This window comes from Camelus dromedarius, chromosome 2 (assembly GCF_036321535.1).
Source record: "Camelus dromedarius isolate mCamDro1 chromosome 2, mCamDro1.pat, whole genome shotgun sequence".
NCBI classification, from domain to species: Eukaryota; Metazoa; Chordata; class Mammalia; order Artiodactyla; family Camelidae; genus Camelus; species Camelus dromedarius.
The window spans coordinates 103,031,001-103,052,247 of NC_087437.1; the positions used below are offsets into that span (position 1 = coordinate 103,031,001).

General features: G+C 38.1%; 1 protein-coding gene across 2 annotated transcripts in view; it reads left to right on the plus strand.

Annotated features, from left to right (window-relative positions):
- The window catches only part of NCAM2 (neural cell adhesion molecule 2), a 430,164-nt gene that overhangs the window by 228,018 nt on the left and 180,899 nt on the right, over window positions 1-21,247 (plus strand). For both annotated transcript variants that reach the window (XM_010977397.3, XM_031458159.2), the window contains exons 2-4: window positions 15,942-16,016; window positions 18,943-19,149; window positions 21,076-21,219. In XM_010977397.3, the coding sequence (XP_010975699.1) occupies window positions 15,942-16,016; window positions 18,943-19,149; window positions 21,076-21,219 (426 nt within the window). The remainder of the gene's footprint in view (window positions 1-15,941; window positions 16,017-18,942; window positions 19,150-21,075; window positions 21,220-21,247) is intronic.

Here is a 21,247-nt window from a genome sequence, read left to right on the forward strand (position 1 = left end):
TTCTCCTGTTCACACAGAGAGCACACACAATGGTGAAGTCTAATCTCTCAGATTTCAGCCTTCCTCTCCACCTGGGGAAGACTTCTCACCCTATTATTTTAGCTCAAACTAGGAAGTCATGCTGTATAACTATGCATCCTGGCAACTACATAATTCTCATCCCTCTTCTGATTGACAGCTCCATGGCAGAAGGGGTGGGCTGTCTGCTCTCTTCTTATCTGGGGTTCCCCCAAGTCAACTTTTCCTCCATTCTGAAGAGGTGCCCAATCTGCTCCTTCACTCAAATTCTTCAACAAAATAGCACCGAGAATTTAGAGGTGTAAAGTTAGCTTAGGCTGGGGGATTTGTAGTCTAAGCACACATCCACCTCTGCATTATGAGAACTTCAGAAACAGATCAACCTCTGGCCCCTTTTCTCACCTGTAATCTGAGATCGCTAGACTAGAAATTTAATAGGCACTTCCAGGATACAATACTATAAGATTCTGGGATGCCTAAAATCCTTTTACTGGGGGGAAAAAAAAAAGGCTCTCTATATTTAACCATCAAAACTAATTTGCCCTTTTAAAATTTCTCTGGCATTTTCTCCACATCTTTATGAACACATTTGGAGAAATCATTTGTAAAATATGCCTTCTTTTTTTAATACTTAATCTTATTATTAAACAAAAATGCCCCCTGGCCATAATATAAAGTTATGCTACAATTGATTTGAAAGCCTAAGAAGCAAAATTGCTCTTGGTTTTTTAAAACATATAAATCTCTTATTTCATGAATGGGAATTTGTCAACCTAGTGAAATATTTTCCTGTAGTTACATAATAGCAAACTTCATATATGTTCTCAGGCAAATCTGCTCAGTGATTCAATACATGGTTATTGAGTGAAGAACTCAATTAATGAATAGATCATTGCGTGTATCTTCAAATTATGTCAATTTTATTCTTGTAACCATTGTTCCCAAGGGCTATTGAAAATCTTTAAAAAAATTATGGCTCATATCTTGTAATATTCTTTCAGAATTGTTTATTTTAAAAGAGTGTATTCCTGGAGAAATATTTTGGACTCTTATGTTATAGGAGTTTTATGATTTGCACTGAGCAGAGAAAATTAATATCCTCTCACATTAAGGGTGACATCTTTCATTGGTTCCTCATTTCAGTGCTTCTAATTTAAAACATTTTTGTCCCTAGAACTGAGGAAGATGTGTTTCTTCTTTTCTTCTGCATTATTTCATAGGAGGATTCCCAATATGCTGATGTGTTTCACATTTTCTCACAGTGTATATCAAGGTATGCTGGTAGCTAGTGATATTATACCACTCAGGAAAGGAAGAAGGAAAAACATTCTGGCTGAAATGCTGTATAACAGATGTTCGAGTTTTGATTTGCCAGGTTTATAAATAAAGTTTAGGCTGGCCTTAATTAGTGGAGAAATTTCACACACTTGGAACAGAGAAAGCCCTTACACAGCCATCCAGAGACAGGATGTAAGCCCAATGCAAACACTCTCCCTTAATTAAATTTGTTACTGCATAGTATTAGCAATGATTCAAAATTCACATGATGTTCTATGCTGGTTTCATCAGGCAGCTAATAGCTTACATGTCTAAGTGGTGTCTGTTGAAATAAACTTGGATTGGATGTAAGGCTTGGACTTAGCTGCTATTCACAATATTTTGGTTTTAATTAAGTGTCACACTCAAAATAAGTGATGAGTGAGCTGTTCCTAGTCTTATAACAGACTGCAGGTCCAACTGCCTTGTAAGCACAGATTGCTTCACTCATCACTCAGCGGACATTCTCCAGCCTGACTGACAGAAAGGGATATATTTTACTTTTATTTACTTTAAGTGAATTAAGAAAAAAGATTGATTTTAACTATGGGGCAGATGGTCTTATTGCTTCCTGTTTTATAAATATTAAAGTATCATGCATAGTTATTCTATTTTTATTAATAAACTATTTGCTGAGCAAAATACAATTAATTACAATTAATTACAAATGCAATACAAATTATTTAAATTAGGTTTTGGGCTTCACATTCTCTATTTTCTTCTTACATTCACTGAATGTTCAAACAATGCATTTTAAGAAACAAATTATTTTGTCAGTTTTTAAAACAAAATTATATGAACCTCACAAACGTTTCCTCTCCATTATGATGTACTAACTTTAATTTCTTAGTAAGCCCAGGTTTTTAAGTGCTTGACATGTGGGAAATTCTCAATATATAAATGACTGATTTTTGCCCAGTGCTGTGGTTCCATGACAGATGAGAGCGTAATGATCATGAAATATATTGCCGCACCATTTTGGTCTTCCCAAGTTCATAATTTCTTGACATTTCTTTACAGAACTTCTCACCTTCACTTTTAGTTCCTTCTTTCTTTTTACCCTTATTTGCGCTTTATTTTCATTCACATGGTCTCTTTTGAACATTAGTTAGTTTTTGAGTACTGGTCATTTAGATGACATTTTTATACATTTTATTTTCACATGGGAAATGCATGTTTGAAACACACACACAATTACTGAACAATCCATGGTAGCAAAGCTTTTTACTCAAAACTTACTTAATATGTCACTAATTTAATTTATGCAAATGTTTATAAATTTAGCAAGATACACATTCTCTATTTAGTTTAGAGGAAATAAAATTGATTTAAAACTGCTTTTTATTGGATTCATCCCACAGAAATATTCATGGAGCAGTACGAGTAAGAGAGTTTTCATTTGTTTTTGTTTCGGTTTATACAGTGTCACTTCACTGATGCACACTATTTTAGCAAGGACTCTTCCAGACCCTTTGCTGGGTGGACAGAGTAAGATGGATAAAATATGCTCCCTTTTTCCCGGGGTATGAATGTTACCTACGCTCCCAACGAGGGTCTTTCTGCCTGGTATTGCTCTCGCTAATAGAATGAGACCAAGTTTGGGCCAGAAGCAAAGGAAAGCTTTATTCTCTGATCGGAGAATGGAGAGGTGGGAGCTTGCGCTCTGGAGCTCAGGCTCTTCCCAGCCAGGGAGACCCCCCGGTGGGCGGGGCTGCTTCCTAGGGCTCAGCGGCGGGGAGGGGAGGGGCAGAGCTCTCCCCGGGCAGGCGCAGTGTCTCTGCACAGGCCCCGCCCCCGCCCCCGCCATCTTGACTTGCGCTGTTGTGCACAGCGTCCTGGAGCAAGCGGGCTTGTCATCGCGGCCGTTCCACGCCAGGAGCTCTGGTTTGAAGTGTGGGTGCAGGGCCTCCGCACGCGGCAGCCTAGGAGCGAGTCAAACTACGCTAAGCACAAAGAGGGGGAAAAAAAAGGTTAGACTTTATTTTACTACCCAGGTTTTTATTTACTAGGAATTGTTCGTGGGCTTTGCTGGTGACAAATCCTTCATGTCTTTTGTCTTGCTCCTCAGTCTTGAAGGTCGAAGGTCCTTGTTCTGTAACTCCTTCTGGCTGAGTGTGAGTGATGTCGTAACGCCGGGTAGAGGAGCAGAACTTCTCCCCAGCTGCCTTTAGACATGTTTGATGGTCACCAGACTTCAGCCCTGAATGTCCCTATTCCTGAGCGACTATTTGTCTAACCTTTTGGAAAGAAAGGACACCAGACAATTTAGTATGCATGGCCCGAATAGTAGCAAGAATTGTCGTCACATGTCAAATTGTTCCTAAAAATGAAGGTATTTAGGTCTATTTGCTTGAAGGGAAGTGTGCCCTGATGTCGAGGCTCACTGCAGTGGCATAAATATCCCTGACTGTGTTACCCCAAAAGGTAAAGACCTGGTTCTTGTCATACCTGACAAATTTGCAGATGTGAGATGGTGCGTTATGTAGTGAAACATTTTAAAAGATATATTTAAAAGGAAAGGCAAAGTACACCCCCAAGAGTGGGAGGCAGGCTGATCCAAGGCAGGAAAAGTAGTGGTTTTTTTCTCCCCTTTCTCTCACACCCTTGCTTAGAGGTGGTCTTTTGACTGCTTGATGGCTCTAGTCCCTGGAGTGCTTAGTCACGTTTGGCCCCTTTGCGCATGTCCTTACCCATGGTTTACACAGGAAAACCCATGATGGGGGGGGGGGGGCTAAACTGCAGTGTTAATTATAATACAATAAACATTGGTCGTGTCTGGTTAAGTCCTCTCTGCTACCGCACAGTCTTGGCTGTCGGGTTCTAACTGTTTTCTTGCTGGCACTCATTTAGAAGAAGTAAAGCCCTTTATGCTGGAGGCAGGCACACCACCATCTTTCGGACCATCCTCCCGCTCCTCCACTTGTCTGCCCAGTGCCCCCACTTATCTAACTGCCTAACAGTTGAATTTTGGTTATTTTCTGGAAGAGAAGCTGCAGGTTAGAGATTCACGTGGGTAGTCAAAGGGACCGCTTCCCCAGGTTGTCTCTCTGGAGGCTGAGATAGTCGAGTGTGATGTCCCCATGAAGTGATCCCTGCAACTTCAGGGCAGAAGTGGTAATTAGGATCACCAAGTGGGGTTCCTTCTCCTTAGGAGGAGCTAACCTTGCAGGCTGCTGGTTTTCCAGGATTTTAAGTGCACCCAGACTCCTAGCCGGAAGGGGTTTAGGGCCAGGTTGGTGGATGTGGGCAGCAATCAGTTACCATATTCCATGAGCGCTTTCATGGTTTCTCCTATCTGGAGGGCACACTGAGTTGTTCCATTTCAAGGTGGGCTAAGCCCCTTCTCTGGGGCTTGGGAAATGGGTCTACCATACATGAGGTAAAATGCGCTTAACTTTAACTTACCTCTTGGAGCTAACTGCTTGCAGAACAGGGCAATTGGGAGCAATTTAATGTGGAAAAAGTCAAGAGAGTGAGAGGGAGTTGGGAGCCAACTCCACAAGCCTCTCAAATGCTCCCGCATTTATTGTGTACAATCAAAGGAGAAATCACTAACAGTTGTGTCTTGGAATTCAGGAATTTAGGGAAAGACAGGGTGGGATTGAGATTACAGAAATCACAATGAGTACAAAGGCTTTGTTTATCTTTAGGAAAGTCATGGGGAGGGGGGAACAAGGTACCTTCTTATAGATAATGTTAAAGCAGACCACCAGCCCAGCCAGTTCCTTGTTCTGGGGATAGAAGGCTATCTAACAGCAGGCACGCCCAGCATTTATAGCCGAGGGCCTGGGTCCTTGCTTCGCAACGAGCAGAGTGCTATCTGAAACCTCAACTATGCAAGCAAGGCATTGTCTCTGCTTTTTACAGAAAGGAGACCGGAGTGCGGATGCACAGGTGCCTGCTTCCAAGGCAGTTATTAAGCACATTTGTTCTTCTTTAAGGAGACAAGCGGCTGGGGTCTGTTACAATTTGTTAACTCAATCATGGGCTCCCACAACTTAATCCAGTTTCCTTGAGTCTCCTGGCATAGATTGGCTAAGGTTTGTTTTAAGGTCTTATTGGATCCCTGTACTTTCCCTGATGATTGGGGTCTCCAGGCTGAGTGCAAGGTCCGTTTTATGCCTGGGGCACTTGTCCCTTTTGTCACTTGAGACATGAACGCTAGGCCATTATCACTCTGTAGGGACCCTGGGAGCCCAAACCTGGGGATCATCTCAGTTCTAGTGGGGAATGCTTCTATCCACCCTGGAAAGGTGTCCACTAGCACCAAGAGATACTGAAATTGCCCAGTACTCTCTACCTGATTGTGAAATCAATCTGCCTGTCTTCTCCAGGATATGCCTCTGAATGGGCTTTATCTGGCAGCCTCTCGGAGTCTGGTGTTGGTTATACAGATGAGGCATGTCTCAGCTATCCTACTGATTATACTTTTCAAGCCAGGGGTAACCAGGGCTTCAACTCACATAATGAGTTCCTTGGGGAGCCTCCTCGATGGCTAGAGAACCTGGTCTGGGGAAAGAAATATTACTCACATTCATTAAATAGCCACCCGTGGCCTCCTAGATCTTTACTGAAACCCCATTTTTAGGCTTTGTCTAATTCTTCTTTTGTGTAGACTAGGGAGTAATTAGATGGATCTGGGCTCTTGAGTGTGAGGCATAATTGCCAAGTTGCCTTGGGCCACTCTTGTGGCACTTGTGTTAGCTTTGTTGTTTCTCTTTGTTACCTCTGCATTCTCTTTTCGATTTCCCTTCAGTGAATCACTGCCACTGTTTTTGGAAGCTGCACTGCTTCTAGGAGTCTCAGTATGTTTAAGCCACGTTTTACCTGCTTATTCTCTACAGTAAGCACACCCCTTTCCTTCCAAATAGCCCCATGTCCCTGTAGGATGGCATACACAACCTGGGAATCTGTGTAAACATTTAAGATTTTCCCAGTCCCGAGCTCTAAGGCTTGGGTGAAGGCTTTAAGCTCCAACTTTTGGGCAGAAATCCCTGTGCCTAGGATTCTTGCTTCTATTACTCGGATCTGGGAGGTCACTGCCTATCTGACCAGCCTTTTCTCTCTCATAAAACTGCTCTTGTCTTTAAACCATTTATTTCTCTTTGGCATTTGGGAGAGGTTCACTTCCTAAGCAGGGGCAACTGGAATCGATTTTATCTGTGGTTTCTGCACAGTCATGCTCCAGGGGCCCTGTTTCTGTGGGATTTAACCTGTGGCAGGTTTTTATGTAGTGACTGGCTGACCACGTTAACTCTCCCACCTCTAGCAGGGTTGTTGTAGCTGCTGCTGCCAGGAGGCCAGGCCATCCCTTAGCAGTTTAATCTAATTGTTTAGAGAAATAAGCAACCTCCCAAGTAAGGGGCTTCCAGTGTCTGAGCTAATTCCCCAAGGGCAACTACCCTCCTCTCCTGAATATAAAAGTCAAAGGATTTAGCTAAACCTGGGAGGGCCAGGAGGGGCCTGACGTAATTGCTTTTTCACTTCTTGAAGGGTTCATTCGCATTCTGAATTCCATTCAAAAGGATCGTCATCCTTTTGTTTCAACTTTTCATATAAAGGCCTAGCGATGAGACCACAGTTAGGTATCCAGGTGTGGCAAAACCCTTCCATCCCCAGGACACCCCTAAGCTGTCTTCCAGTTTTAGGAGAAATGAGGTTGCAGATGGCTCCTTTCCTGTCCTGGGGTAGACTTCTCTGACCTGTGATAATGAAGCCTAGGTAGGTCATCCTAGTTTGCGACATTTGAAACTTTTTCTTGGACACCTTGTATCCTTTATGCACTCCCTTTATCTGCTCGGTGGTTCAGGGTGGTTCCAGTATTTTTATCAGAGGCCTCCTTAGTAGGGCTGGCGAGCGTAATGTTGTTTACATACTGGAGGAGCGAGCCCTCCTCCAGATGTAGAGCTTTTAGGTCTTTAGCTAAAGTTTCCCCAAAAACAGTGGAGGAATTTTTGAACCCTTAGGGCAGGACTGTCCAGCAGACTTGTCTCGCCACTCAAAAGCAAAAACTTCTTATGATTCTGGGACAATGGAATACAGAAGAATACATCTTTCAAATCTAGTATGGAATACCAGGTCCTGGTGGACAGTAGAGTGGCCAGCAGGGTGTAGGGATTAGGGACTACTGGATGTAACCCTGGCTGGCTTCACTGACTGCCCTGCGGTTCTGTACCATCTGATATTCCTCACTAGGTTTCTTCAAGGGGAGAATGGGGGTATTACAGGCTGATGGGCATGGTTTAATAAGGTCCTGGTCGATTAGACCTGTATAACAGGGCCAATGCCCAGCAAGTCCTCTCAGTGGAGAGTGTAGTGTCTTCTATTGGGCCATGTATGTCTGGATTTTAGGTGGGCTATCATGGGACTGGCTCCTGTGCTCTTCCCACCTGTCCCTAGGCCCAGCCCTCGGGATTTACTCCTGGGAACTCAATTTGCTCTGTCCTGGAAGGTTTGTCCTCTGCTATTAACATTATCATCTTGTACCCCCTGTCCACAGGAACACCAGTCTTCAGTTTGTCTCCTATTAGTCAGAAAGTAGCTTCCAATTTATGTAAGATACTCCTTGCTAGTTGGGGTCTAGGGCATTAGGGAACGTATGGGAGGCATGAAGGAAAAGCCAGGCTGGGCCTACTCGTAAATCTGTGTAACAAGTGTCAGATTACTGATCTGAGTTCTGCTGGGCTAACTCGTAAATCTAAGTTAATAAGTGTCGGTTTGTTGATTCCCTGCTCATGTTTTTTGCTAGCCAGCTGGATTTTCAGAGAGACATATCTGGCCTTGAAATGTTGGTTTGCTGCCTCCCTGCCTCTACTTTTGTGATAATGATGCTGCTAAAGCTGTTCCATGCCTATTGGCTGAATACCCCAAGCTTGTAATTAACCCTATAAAACCTCATGCACACGTCTTGGAGGTGCTCAGAGCTTCAGAGCAGAAGCCCCTCTGAGCCTGCCGGCGTAATAAATCAGTACTCCAACCCTCCGAGTGGTGCTTGTTTCTTGGCTGGCCTGTTGTTTCCGTAACAAAGGAATGGGTGAGAGTGTGTCCATCCAGTTTGCATCCTGATTAGTGGCTCTGTGAATGCCCATTCCTGAGCCTTACCTGATACCTCCATAATTTTACAACTCTTAAGACTGCGTTTACTTGATCTGGTGTTCAGAACCAAGTAAGTGGCACTGGTGTTGATTAAGAATTCGACAGGGTCTCCCCTCTATGTCCAGTGCCAGTCAGGGCTCCTTGAGGGTCAGATGGAGTGCCAGCTTAGGAGCCCCTCGGCCTTGTCATTCTTTATCTGTTGGGACCATCTGTCTTTGAGAGTAGTGGCCAAGATCTGCGATTTCTGTCCCCCTTTGGAGGTAATGAGGGCATTCTTCCTTCCAGTGTCCCTCTTGTTTGCATATGACCCACTTTGGGTCTTAGTTTCCTTAGCTTGTTATCCCTTGGCAGGGGCTGGGTGTTGCTCACTGGAGTTGAAAGTCTCCCTGGATGGTTAGTGCAGATTCCCATGCCAACCTAGTGACAGCGGGGGGCAACAGCCAGTAGGTGGGCTTGCCTCTGGGCCTTCTTATCCCCTGACTTTTCCTCCTCTATATCATGGTTATTAAACACAAGTGGACAACTTCAACTGGGCAAGAGGTAGGGGTAACTGGTTCGGTTTACAGTTTCTGAAGTTTATGCCTAATGTCAAGGGTACTTTGGGAAATGAAATATTACCTCAAGACAGAGTTCCCCAATGACTCAGTGTCAGTGATAGTATAGATTTGGAGGCATTCCCTGATGAGCCCTAGGCATGCTGAAGGATTTTCTGTTGGCTCCTGATTGATTGCCTTTGTCTTATTCCAATTGACAGGTTTATTTCCTGCTGCCTGCATTCCTTTTAGGATTATGTTTTTATGATGGGTCAGCCTCTCTCTTCCAGCCCCTTCTTCATTGTCTTAATAGCCCCAGTTGGGTTTGTTATCTGGGACCACTTGATTCTCTGGTCTGAAAAGAGCACGATCTACATTGTTTTTGTCCTCTTTGTCTGCTTCCTCTTAGGTTTTTGAAAAGATCATGGCCTTTTCTTCCCCAGTTAGGAGTACAATGAGGAAGCTCTGGATCTCAGCCCAGGTGGGGTCATGGGTCTGAAAGTTTCCCCTAATTTGATTCAGGAACCCTTTGGATCTTCCCTCAGTCCTTTGCTGTGACTTTTCCGGTTATACAGATCAGAAGTAATAAAGGGGATGAGCCCTCCTTCTCCACTGGGGGCCTGCCTCACAGGGAGTATTTTCTGGCAGATTGTTGGACCCTGGTTGGTAATTCGTCCTGCTTTGTGGACTTGCTGGACTGGGTTCTAGGGGAGGAGGCTGGTATGGAAGTGGCCCCTTCTACCTGTGGCCCAAACTGGGATATATGAAGAAAGAGGGTAGGGAGGGGACAGTAGAAGCAGGTTGGGGGGAGATCAAGAAGGCCTTCAGGAGGTGAATCAAGGACTGGCAGAAGGCTTAGTCTTTTTTGGTATTACCTCAGTGGAGGAGAGTCTATATCCCTTTTGAAGACCTGTGTTCTGATAGAAAATCATACAAAATTATTTTAAAATTTAAAATAGATTCAATCAAATGTTTAAAAATAGATTTAAACATAGATTCAATCAAATGTTTACAGCCATCAGAATTCCTAAAATGTTTGATGATGGAGTATTTCTCTCTTCAACATTCTAAAAGTTCTGATTTTTCTTCAACATTGTAGCAATTTAAAAACTAAATTAGATTACACATAGACTGTTGTACTATATTGATGTAAAAATTCAATAATAAAAATGTAAATAATTAAATTATGTACATAATTCTCTTGAAGCAGGTACAATTTTAAACAATACATTTCCAGTGAAAAAAATGAGGAAATTATATTTATTTTGTATAATCAATAATTTATAAGGACCTTCACTGAGTAAGACTCCCTGAGAGATTTTATAATTATTAGATATCTTAGTTCTCTTAACTCCCTTGATGTGGAAGCCAAAGAGAAAAAGCACTTGAAAAATGTTACAGGTCATTGTACCAAGATAAACCAGTGCCTTAAGTTACCTGTATGCCAGTTAGAATTGTAAGTGAATCCAACTCTGCTTTGTGTCAGGCATGTAGTAGACTAAGTTGTCAGCTTTAAAATCTCTGCAGGTGATAAACTGGCCATTTTAAATGCCACTGTGTCAAATTGCAACGGGCTCTCTTGGTCCCCTGATGGAACTTAAAAATGCCAATGACTTCATTATATTTATATGCCTGTAAATTAAGAAAGTCCCCTTTGAATATCTGCTATTTAATCTACACACTTACTCAAATTATAAATATTAATTTAAGCCTTGCTATGGTAGCAGTTATCTTTGTTAAAATGCTATGTTGCATTTAGAGAAGTAATTTTCACTTACGATATAAATTACAGCTCCTATTTTCCCTCTGTTAGCTCTTCTGAAATTCTTTTTTATGCTGGTGACACTTGTTTCACTGAAGTAGAAAATCTTAACATCTTTGACTTTTTCCCTTTTTCAGTAATGTCCTAATTAATCCAGAGATAACTCCTTTTTTGATATTTTTTGTTACATCTATACCTACCTTTCCATATTCTTTGCCACCAGCCAGCCCACTCATCATAATCTATCCTAAATGCTTTTCCCCTAAATTTAATTTGTCAGTCATCCTATCTTTTGATTAATCTTTACTAAATACCAATTTTGTCATATTAATTTCTACTTATAAATAATAAACAGACAACCATTTAAGTCTAGAAATTTTACCACGGCTTTTGAGTTCCTCCAGTGTGTTTTCAAAACCACTTCTCCAGTGATAATATATTACCAATATTCTTCTACATGAGATCAACCTCATCTATATTGATCTATTAATTATTCCCTGAATCTTCCTTGAACAAAAAATTTTGTCTTAACTGGAATGCCCACCAACATACATGCCTTACCTGGAGTCTGCTCTCTTTCTGTCTTTTTATTGTAATATCTGTCTCAACTTTTTTTTTTTCAAGTTTTATTGCCCTCTGTGCAGCCTTCTTGATTATAAATCTCTTAAAGGCCATAATTGATAAACATCATCTTGCTTTATTATTCATCTTTTTATGCAGTGTTGTTGTCATACCAAATAAATTAGAAATACTTTGACATTAGGAACTATGACAATATTTTTGCATACCATAGCAATTTGCAGAATTCATATATTCAATAAATAATTACTGATTTTGATAAACAAATTTTTAATTTACCCAACTCTACATTTCAGATTGTTATTGCATGTATTTCTTTGAGAATAGTTCAAAAAGGACATAGGTTTATCATTGTGCCAATTTTTAGTCTGTGGGTTTAAAATCTTTTCTTACTTTAAATGAGAATCTCTTGTGAAGATACTGGCGTTTTTGACTATCCAACCCCAATTCTAATACAAAAGTATGGTTTATTGGTTGGTTTGAAGTAATGCCATCATTTACTCAAATTGCTGCTCAAATCAAGTGAATCAGTCTATGTAACGTTATACACATCTCCATTTTCTTCAAAGTTATCATGTCTTCTCCAAATACTTAAGAAGACTAAAACATAAAAATTAGATTTTCCAGCATCAGTGAATGCCATTTCATTTTTAAAATCCCGTCCAATTCTAAATAGAAATTTTAATTAGAAATGTTTACTACGTTTCTGTCCTAAATGACATCAAGGCCTCGTATCAGTATCCACTTTCATGTTTCGTCTCTAAATTGAAATGTCAGAAATGAAGGCAAGATTAACTGGATAGATAGAAAATACCAGTTTTGTCCAGTTCTCTCTGAACACAAATTTCTATTTGGCATTAGAAAACTGTTTCATTTTCTTCTGACATTTGAGTCCAAAATGAGTCCATTAGAGGTGGCCACAGGTCAAGAATGACCACAAGAAACTCTGCATGTTAAATCACTAGAGTAATGATTAAAGCATGACCTTAAATTTTAGTTCTTCACGTCTTTCCTAATATGCATATGTTTTAATGTATCTGTAGAGGTCAATTAGAGCAAATCTAGCCTTCGGGAAATGTATTTAACTAGAGAATTATGTGTTTTCTTTTTATTATATACTTTTAATTCCTGATTTATAGCCATGTGCCCAGTCACCAAAATGTCCATAAAAATATGATCTTGATTAATGAGTGAATTACTAGTTTGTACTGAATAAAAAATTAACCAAGTATTTTAATATAAATTAGCTAATTAATTTCAGGCTTAATTTCACTTTATTACAATGAATGTTTCTTATACCCAACAGCAAATCAGTGCAAAATTGTTCAGAACTTTATTTGACTTTGAAAGTGCCTATATCTTTCAAGTTCTGTGTTTTCTATAAACTCCAAAGGTCAAAGTAATAATTGGCAGACATTTCTCAAAATCTCTGATATCCTTAAATTCAGTTTAAGTCAATTACAAAACTATATGTTCTCAATACCATCAATAGTATGTACCTAGTGTACAGTAAGCTCTTGGTAAATGTTCATTATTCTGCTATGCACTTGTATGTTATCAGTTTAGGAGAAATAGAAATGAAGGTGATGAACTTTCACCTGTAGAAATTTACATTTATATATGGTAGAGAAGTGAGTATCATCCACAATGGTGAGTTTCACTTGTTTAGTGAACTTGTCTCTGGATCAAAGATTTCTACTTGTTGATATTATAGATGGGGCTATCAGAGAATATTTTGCAAAGCTATTGATATTTTAGTTTCATTTTGGAGATAGAATATAGCCAGCCATGCAGAGATGTGAGTAAGGGAGATGAAGGCAAAGGAAACAGTTTGAGCAAATGCACATTGATGAGGAAGTGTGAGTCAGTGCGGAAGAAGGGACAATTAATTGTGGTTGTCTACAGCTACAGAAGCATTCGGAGTACTTGGAAAGAAACCTAGAAGACCTAATTTTCTTTCAATTAAAATGTATATAATAGTTAATTGGACAAAACAAATGCACTTAGAAGATTTTTGAGTCGGCAGGTGAAACTAAACAGTTTTAGAAACGTACGCTTGCAGCAGCCTGAGAAATACTCTCGTGGGAAGGAACACTGAAGAGATAAAAGTCAGAAAAAGAAATGTAGAACTTGATACATCATTATCTCAGATTAAAATAAATATCTCAGATTAAAATTAATGAGTGCATGTATCAGGGAAACATTGTTGGAAATACATGAGAATGCGTACAAATTATGTTTCAGAGGTTATATGTCCAAGACTTTTCGATTGATTGGTGGTGACCAAAAATGGTGAACAGTGAGCAATTTTTGGTAGAAGGGGAAGGGTTCAGTTTGCACTTGAAGAGTATGAAATTAAAATATGCTATTCAACTGAATCCTATCTAAGGATTGGAGATTGCAGGATTAAATTTTGGGAAAGCACAGGCTGAAGAGCCAAAGAGAAAAGGAAATTGAGGGCATGAAATAAGATGAGGTTTTAAAGGAGAAATAAAAGGAGCAGAACCCCAATTCTCTTTTTTCTTTCAAACATACAACCTCTTTTCTGCCTCTTTCCCTTCTTTCCATAAGTATGAGTAAACCTTCTTCAATTTATAAAATTCCTGACTACATACCTGGAATTGTGAATCCCCAAAACTCTAAACATCTCTTCAGATTCAGGTTTCTTACGAGAGCAATCTCAACTTCCTTGACTTTTTCTGCAGCTTTCATCTATTGTCCCCATTACATTAAACTAAGTTTATCATGGGGATTAGTTGCTTCTCAAAAGAAAAAGTTATTTTCTGTGAATTCTCACTAATATTGACATTGTTTACAGTAGATAGTCACTTGTTCCTTGGTTCTGCTAAGTTTTCTCCCTATTCTTTCTAAATTCATTGTTCTTCTTAACTGGTTTCTCTCTGAAATATTAGGCTTACTAGAACACTTTTTGAGCCCCTATAATGTGCCAAGTATTCTCTGAGCATTGATGAAATTATGAATAAAGACAGGCCCAAGACTGACAGGAAAAAAAAAGATAGCCATGTAGCTCAACCTGAGTTTCTCATGGAGGTTTCCAGAAAAAGAAGGAATTCATCAATCAAGTATAGGAAGTACAAGGAAATATTTTAAAGAGCTTAAATAACATGTTTGACAAGACTTCCTTGATAAATATTTTCTTCCTTTCTCATATTTCTTTCTTTAAACATTATCAGCATAGCTATGTTAAAGTCTTGGTCTAATTCCATTTTTTTCCTTTTCTTTTTCTTTTTCTTTCTTTCTTTCTTTTTTTTTTTTTTTTTTTTTTTGGCATTTCATGGGTCTCTTTTTCCTCTAGGTTATTTCAGCTGATTCTTGCTCACAGTGCCTTATTTCACCATGTTTTTATAATGTCAGAATGTGAGTTTAGCTTAAAGAGAACTTCATTTATGAAAATCGTGGGGAGTCTGGGCTGATTATATAGCTCTTCTGAAGGGGATTTATGTTTGCTTCTGCCACATAGCTGTGAACCCTACATGTGAGATGGCTTTTTAATTTAATTTGCATCTTGGGGTTTCCCAAAGAACATGTATTTACAATTAAAATCTCAAACCTGGGATATGGCAGAACAGTGGTTAATCTGTTTAAGGAGAAACATTTTCCCCCTATACAGGCCAGGAGGGACAACTGTCCTTGACATCACCTTTTGCCAGTGGGCTGATTTATTCTTATGCTAAGGGTGAGTCTAATTCTGGTCCAGTGGTATGTGGTTTTCTGTAACATCCCCTCTTCATGCCAGTCTTGATCCATTCTCTGCAATCTGTGAGCCTCTCACTTACCATCATCCACAAATTCCCAGTGTAGGCTTGCACTCTAGTTTTTAAGTTTGTCTCCACTATTTTCCCTCAAGACACTGTTACTTTCCTGAAAGGTTATCTCTGCATTTCTGGGAGCAAAGGGTGGTGGGACAAGGTTTTGGGGAGTGGTCACACACCACAATGTCCACCATACCATAAATCTTTCAATTAATGTTAAAAGATAATTGTAATTATTTTCTGAAGTTTTAGAATATTCAGATGTTTTATTTCAAATTTGACAACAGACTTTTTGAACATCTTGCCTATTTTACCGCTGTTGCCCTGGTTCCTTTACTTATTAATCTTGTGAAAATGAATGTTTAATCATCGTTCCTTATGTAGTTCTCTCTCTCTTCCCTCTGTGTATGCCTCCTACCATGGAAATATTTTAGTAGGTAGTCAGAATGTTTAACTCATATTTTAATTATTGTAGTAACAATATAAGATTTACTCTTTTTAAGCAAGTTTCCAAATTTTGAGCAAAAATTTCCTTTAGCTATTGCCCAGTCTGGTAGCACACGTAAGGCCTAGCCTGGGAATATGGAACAGCTGTCTGAGTATGAATTTCCTCATTTTCTTAACTAAAAATTTCAGCATAGCTTAAATAAGTTCTGTATTTGGTCTGGTTGTAAGCTGCATAAGAATATAACAGATACAATGTTGTTACATTGTGTTTTACAAAATTTTAATTTCTCTTTACAGGTAATAAAAGCACTGGGGGTAAATAATTGCTATTTAGGTCATGTGGTATAGACATCATGTATTAAAATCTTAGCATTCATTTTAAAACCATAATTAATTTTACTCCAATCTTTTTTTCAGCTCTTCTTCAAGTGACAATTTCACTTAGCAAAGTAGAGCTTAGCGTGGGCGAATCTAAATTCTTCACATGTACAGGTACGTGTTTCTACAAATATTTTCAGATAACTTGTTTCATGCTTTAAATATTCAAATAATATACTGGCTAAATTTAAGTACTTAAAAAAATCAACTCTTTAGAAATAAAATTGTATGTTATCATTGGGCTTATAATGATTAGAAAAGTTTTAATAAGTATATTTTACATATTAAACACTATGAACTTTATTTCTGTTACTTTCAAGTTACTAACTTTGTGTGCCAAACTAGGTCATTTATTTTGAAAATAATTTATCAGATATAATGTATACACAATAACTTTTAGTCAATTAAATATTTATCTAAATAGTAATATTAGGATGAATATAAATGTTGTAACTGAACCATTTTTGTTAATAGGAAATGAATAAATTAGATGTAGCACATTGCATTATAGTTACATTTGAATGAAAATTTTAGGACAAAGCAAGTCAAATCCATCCTTATGAAAAGTGATTATTTTTAAAGTAAATTATTATTAACCAGCTCAATTGTATCGCATAATCACAGAATAATGAAATAGTTTAAAATGAATTAAAAATTAAATTGTATTATTTTCTTGGCTTTGCATATTTTAATGATATAAATTATATGATGTTAATTGCCTCTATATAATTCATAAGATCAAAGTGACATAATTTAAAAGTATGAATTAACATCACTCAGTGGTACTGAGTTTTGTTCTTAATAATAGGGCAAAAATAATTAAACATTGTTTTCCTTTTATTTAAAGACATATAACCAAGAGCTATACAGTTGTGGAAGTGGCCTTACCTATGTTAAATAGAGTAGTAAAACAAGAATCTAAAAATGAAAATGTGGGAAACCTATGCAAATCAGAACGCTTGCTTGTATTTTTCTGTTACAGTGGTGCCTCTGTTGATTCTAAAGTTTCCTGAACATAGACATCTGAAACTCAATCAAATAAGTATGTCTTAAAATTAAACTAGAGGGTAACCATGTTACCAACCTGGGTTCTTGGACTCTTTAATGGATAGAAATTGACAAGAGACCAGATAAGGAATTCAGGCAAGGCTTTACTGGGACTCATGCTGCAGCAGGAGGGAGTGAAAACAAGAAACTGATTCCATTGCTTGCTCACTGGGTTGGGGGGCGGGGCGAGCTGATCCCTTACATGGGGTGAGGGTAGCATAGGTTGTCTGCCACCCCCTTGGTGGTGCTGGGTTCAGGGATCATGCATAGTACCCTGCTTTTGCTCAGACGTGGCAGTTGGGGTTTGGCCTTTTTGTATCTTTGTTCATAATTTGCCCCAGCTGCATATGCATGCAGTTGTTTTTAGTCTTTTAGAGTTTGTTCAGGTGCAAGCACTGCAGTAAACGGTCCCAGGTCCCAGGTCCCGGCCTATCTCAGTCATACCTTCACAGAACTAAATACGAATGTGTCATGTATAGCAAACGAATTTTTATACTGCATTTAAAATCTATGTTTTCAAGAAAAGAAGTTTAATGCTATTTATTAATTTATCCAATAGTTCAGTCCTATCAGTAAAATAACATGGAAGGCTTTATGGGGAATTATTAAGTATTAGAATTGTCAGAAAAAAGAGAATTATGACTGCTTTATGAAAATCCAGAATAAACTGTCCATGATAGTGAAATTTTATTCCATAGCCTTAAGAATGAAAGTATCCAAAATACTTCACAGAATATCCTTTATAATTTACTGTGTAAAGTGGAGTTTTCTATTGCTCAAATTTAAAGTGATGCATATTTAAATTATTCTTTTGTAAGTTCTCAGTGGAGGAGGGAATTAAAGCTAATACTTCCCCCGAATGAGTCACCCTGTAATGACTATAGTTTTATGTTCAGAAAAACCTGAAGATAATATAACTAAGATCTATTTAATATTTAACTAAACTTACATATTTTTTTCTCAAGCATGTCTAATTTTATATAGGAAGGAAGGCAGTTTGTTTCCAGAGCCATTTCTTGGGGAAAAACTAAGATGGAACAATTTTCTTCAAAAAGGTCCTACAGATGTTAGTTAACTGTATGCATTTTCCCCCGATACTTTTGAGTTAATAGTGTATACTGCTTCCACAAGTTATCGCTCAAGTAATTAGGTGAAATGCATCCTTTTGGTGACTAAAAGTAAACACGGGAAGCTTCAGCTTTCACGAAGAGGATAATAACCTAGATTCTGAATTGGAAAACGTAAATAAATGTTTACCCTGTAATGATTTGGTTGTGATTGCCTAGCACTATAAGTATCATTTCAATGCATTCTAATTATCATATGATTAAATAGTTAACAGTTTTAGATTGAAATGATGAAACTACTGATTTCAGTTGGGAAAAGAGATTAGGGCTCTATTTTAAAAATAGTCATTGGTCTTATCTATACAAGTTTAACAACGTGGGAAATTCACTCAAATTTCTGTATTAACAAAAGCCAAAGTTTACTTCGTATAAGATTTACATTTTTATGAGCTCTACTGTATGACAGGAAAAAGTGCTATCTCCTGACCCTAGCAAAAAGACTTGCGCAAGTGAAATCGTGTTAACAATTGTGTTAGCATGTTTCTGTTTAAGTATGTCTATGAAGGGGGTTTATGTTGGACTTGGTAGCCAAGGTGCTTTCAGTACTTAAGTGTAGTCATAATCCGTAGATTAACATGGTAAAGTTCAAGCTATCATAGCTTAAATACCTTATTTCAAGTTCCCTAAGGAACTTTTGGGTTTTGCTTACTCAAATGAGATTGCATGCTCAATGTTGGATAAATAAGGATGAACATGTGTGCTAGCATTTGTGTTTACTTTCAATTTTGTAAGATTTTCAGATTTCCAGTCTTCTGTTTACATTTTTTTCCTAAATTGTCAAATTTGTTACACAATAGTAAATGCCAATGTCAAAACAAACATTTGAAACATATTTTCAAACATTTCTTTTCCGTGGCTCTTTGCAGCAATTGGTGAACCTGAGAGTATAGATTGGTATAATCCTCAAGGAGAGAAGATAATTTCAACACAGAGAGTATCGGTGCAAAAGGAAGGTATTAGGTCACGATTAACCATCTACAACGCAAATATAGAAGATGCAGGGATATATCGTTGTCAAGCAACAGATGCCAAAGGACAGACACAAGAAGCTACAGTTGTTTTGGAAATTTACCGTAAGTCACGGATTTATAAATTTTACTTGGTTGAAATTGTACTTTCTTATAAAAAAATTTGAACATGTTAAAATGTATTGAACAATAAAAACTAATACTCATTAAGAACTAACTGTGTTAGGCAATGTGCTGAGACCTTTACAGATATCAGCTTATTTATATTTTACTGTAGTGCACCTCTAAAATAAAATAGATAATAGATCATAGTGGATTATAAATATATAGATGGCTCCAGTTCTGTTGGTCAAATAATATAGATGAAAATGTTTTAATTTTCTGAGGTCATTAAGAATTTTTGAATAAATAGAAAACAGTAGTTTAAGTAGTGATATAAAATTTATTGGGAGTACTTTTTTCGCTCTGAAAGAAAAGGTTAGAAAAGGTTATTTGTTATTTGTTGTAAATAAAATTACATATGTGATAGCAGCGACCAGTCTAGAATGAGAATTGGGGAAGGGTCAGTGAACAGGATTTAGACAGAGAACAATCTGAAAACATCTAACCAGAAGAATAACATCTAACCAGATTCTTTACCACTAGGCATTTTCAGTAACAAGGTTTTCTACATTTACACTTTATTTTATGATTTGAGATTGATTGCTTCCTACATTCCTTTTTCCTTCTCTCTAGGAATTGTTAACCTGTTTAGGAAACTCATTGACTCCCTGGGTTTGAAACCAGGCTCTATCACTTACCCTGTGGCCTTGAGCAATCTCATAATCTCTCTGTCTTGTCGCTTTCATCAATAAAATGGGTATAATAGTAATACCTACATTATACATAGAGTTACTTTGAGAACTACATTAATTCATGCATAAAGTGCTTAGAACAGTGCCTAACAATTAATTTGTGGTAGTCAGTATTTCTACCAGTGAAAAATTATAAACAGTTTTAAAACACCAGCTCATAAGGCATCTCTTCCTTACAGCTTTATTTTTGTTATTCTAGAAACAGGAGATGGAAAAAAAAAAAAAAAGGCTAAATCAGTCCCACAGCATGACTTCCTCTTGGGTGACCAGAGCAATTTGTTAGTGTATTGTTACCCTCATTTTTCCTGATTTGACCTTCTTTTTTCTCCCTGTTAGTTTCCAAGTTCCTCAAGGAAAGATATTTGACCATCTACTGTACCAATTTCATAAATAGCAAAATATTAAATTGAAATGGTCATTTCATAGACATAGTATCTGGAAAGATGTTTCATTTGAAATGATACCAAGGAAGATTCCTGGTGTTTTGTGAAGCAAAAGAATTTTGTATTTTCTTAGCAAGGACAATGAGTAAAAATTTCTCATCACGCATAAATATCCACATTCATGCATTCTTTCAATACACTTATTGCATTTCTACTACCTAGCAGACAATGTTCTAATTTCCAGAGACTCAGTAGTGACTAAAACAGAAATCACTGGCCACTTGATGCTAATAATTTCAATGGGTAGAGACAGGCAAACAAAAGGTAAGCTGAAACAAATGCATAAGTGCTAGAGATATATTATATAGAATTCAACAGAAAAGAAATTAAGTGCTTTAGAGATACGGGGAGATGGCTATTTTGCATGTGGACGTTGGGCAGAAATTTGAGGGGATTTAAGAAAGTGCAAATGCCCTAGAATGACAGCAAATCTGGAGTGCTCAAGGAACTGCCTGGAGTAGAAACTAGGAGGAGAGAGGAAAAATTGGGATCAGAGTTGTGGGGCAGACGCCAGTTCCTATAGAACCTAGTGTGGCATTGTAAGAGCTTTGAATTTTATTCTCAGTGAGATGGGAATTTATCAGGTAGGAGAATTAGATGAACTGGTTTAAGGTTTTAAAGGATCTAAATTTACCTCATTTTATTACAGCATCAATAAACACAGATTCTGAAATATGTTATTGGGAAAAATAAGCAATAACACTTTTATGGTTTGTTTTACTTTCTTGATGCAGAAAAACTCACTTTCAGAGAAGTGGTATCTCCTCAAGAGTTCAAACAAGGAGAGAATGCAGAAGTGGTTTGCCGAGTTAGCAGTTCACCTGCACCTGTTGTCAGCTGGTTATATCATAATGAGGAAGTCACCGCTATTTCCGACAGTTAGTATTTTGGTAACTCCCTACGTTA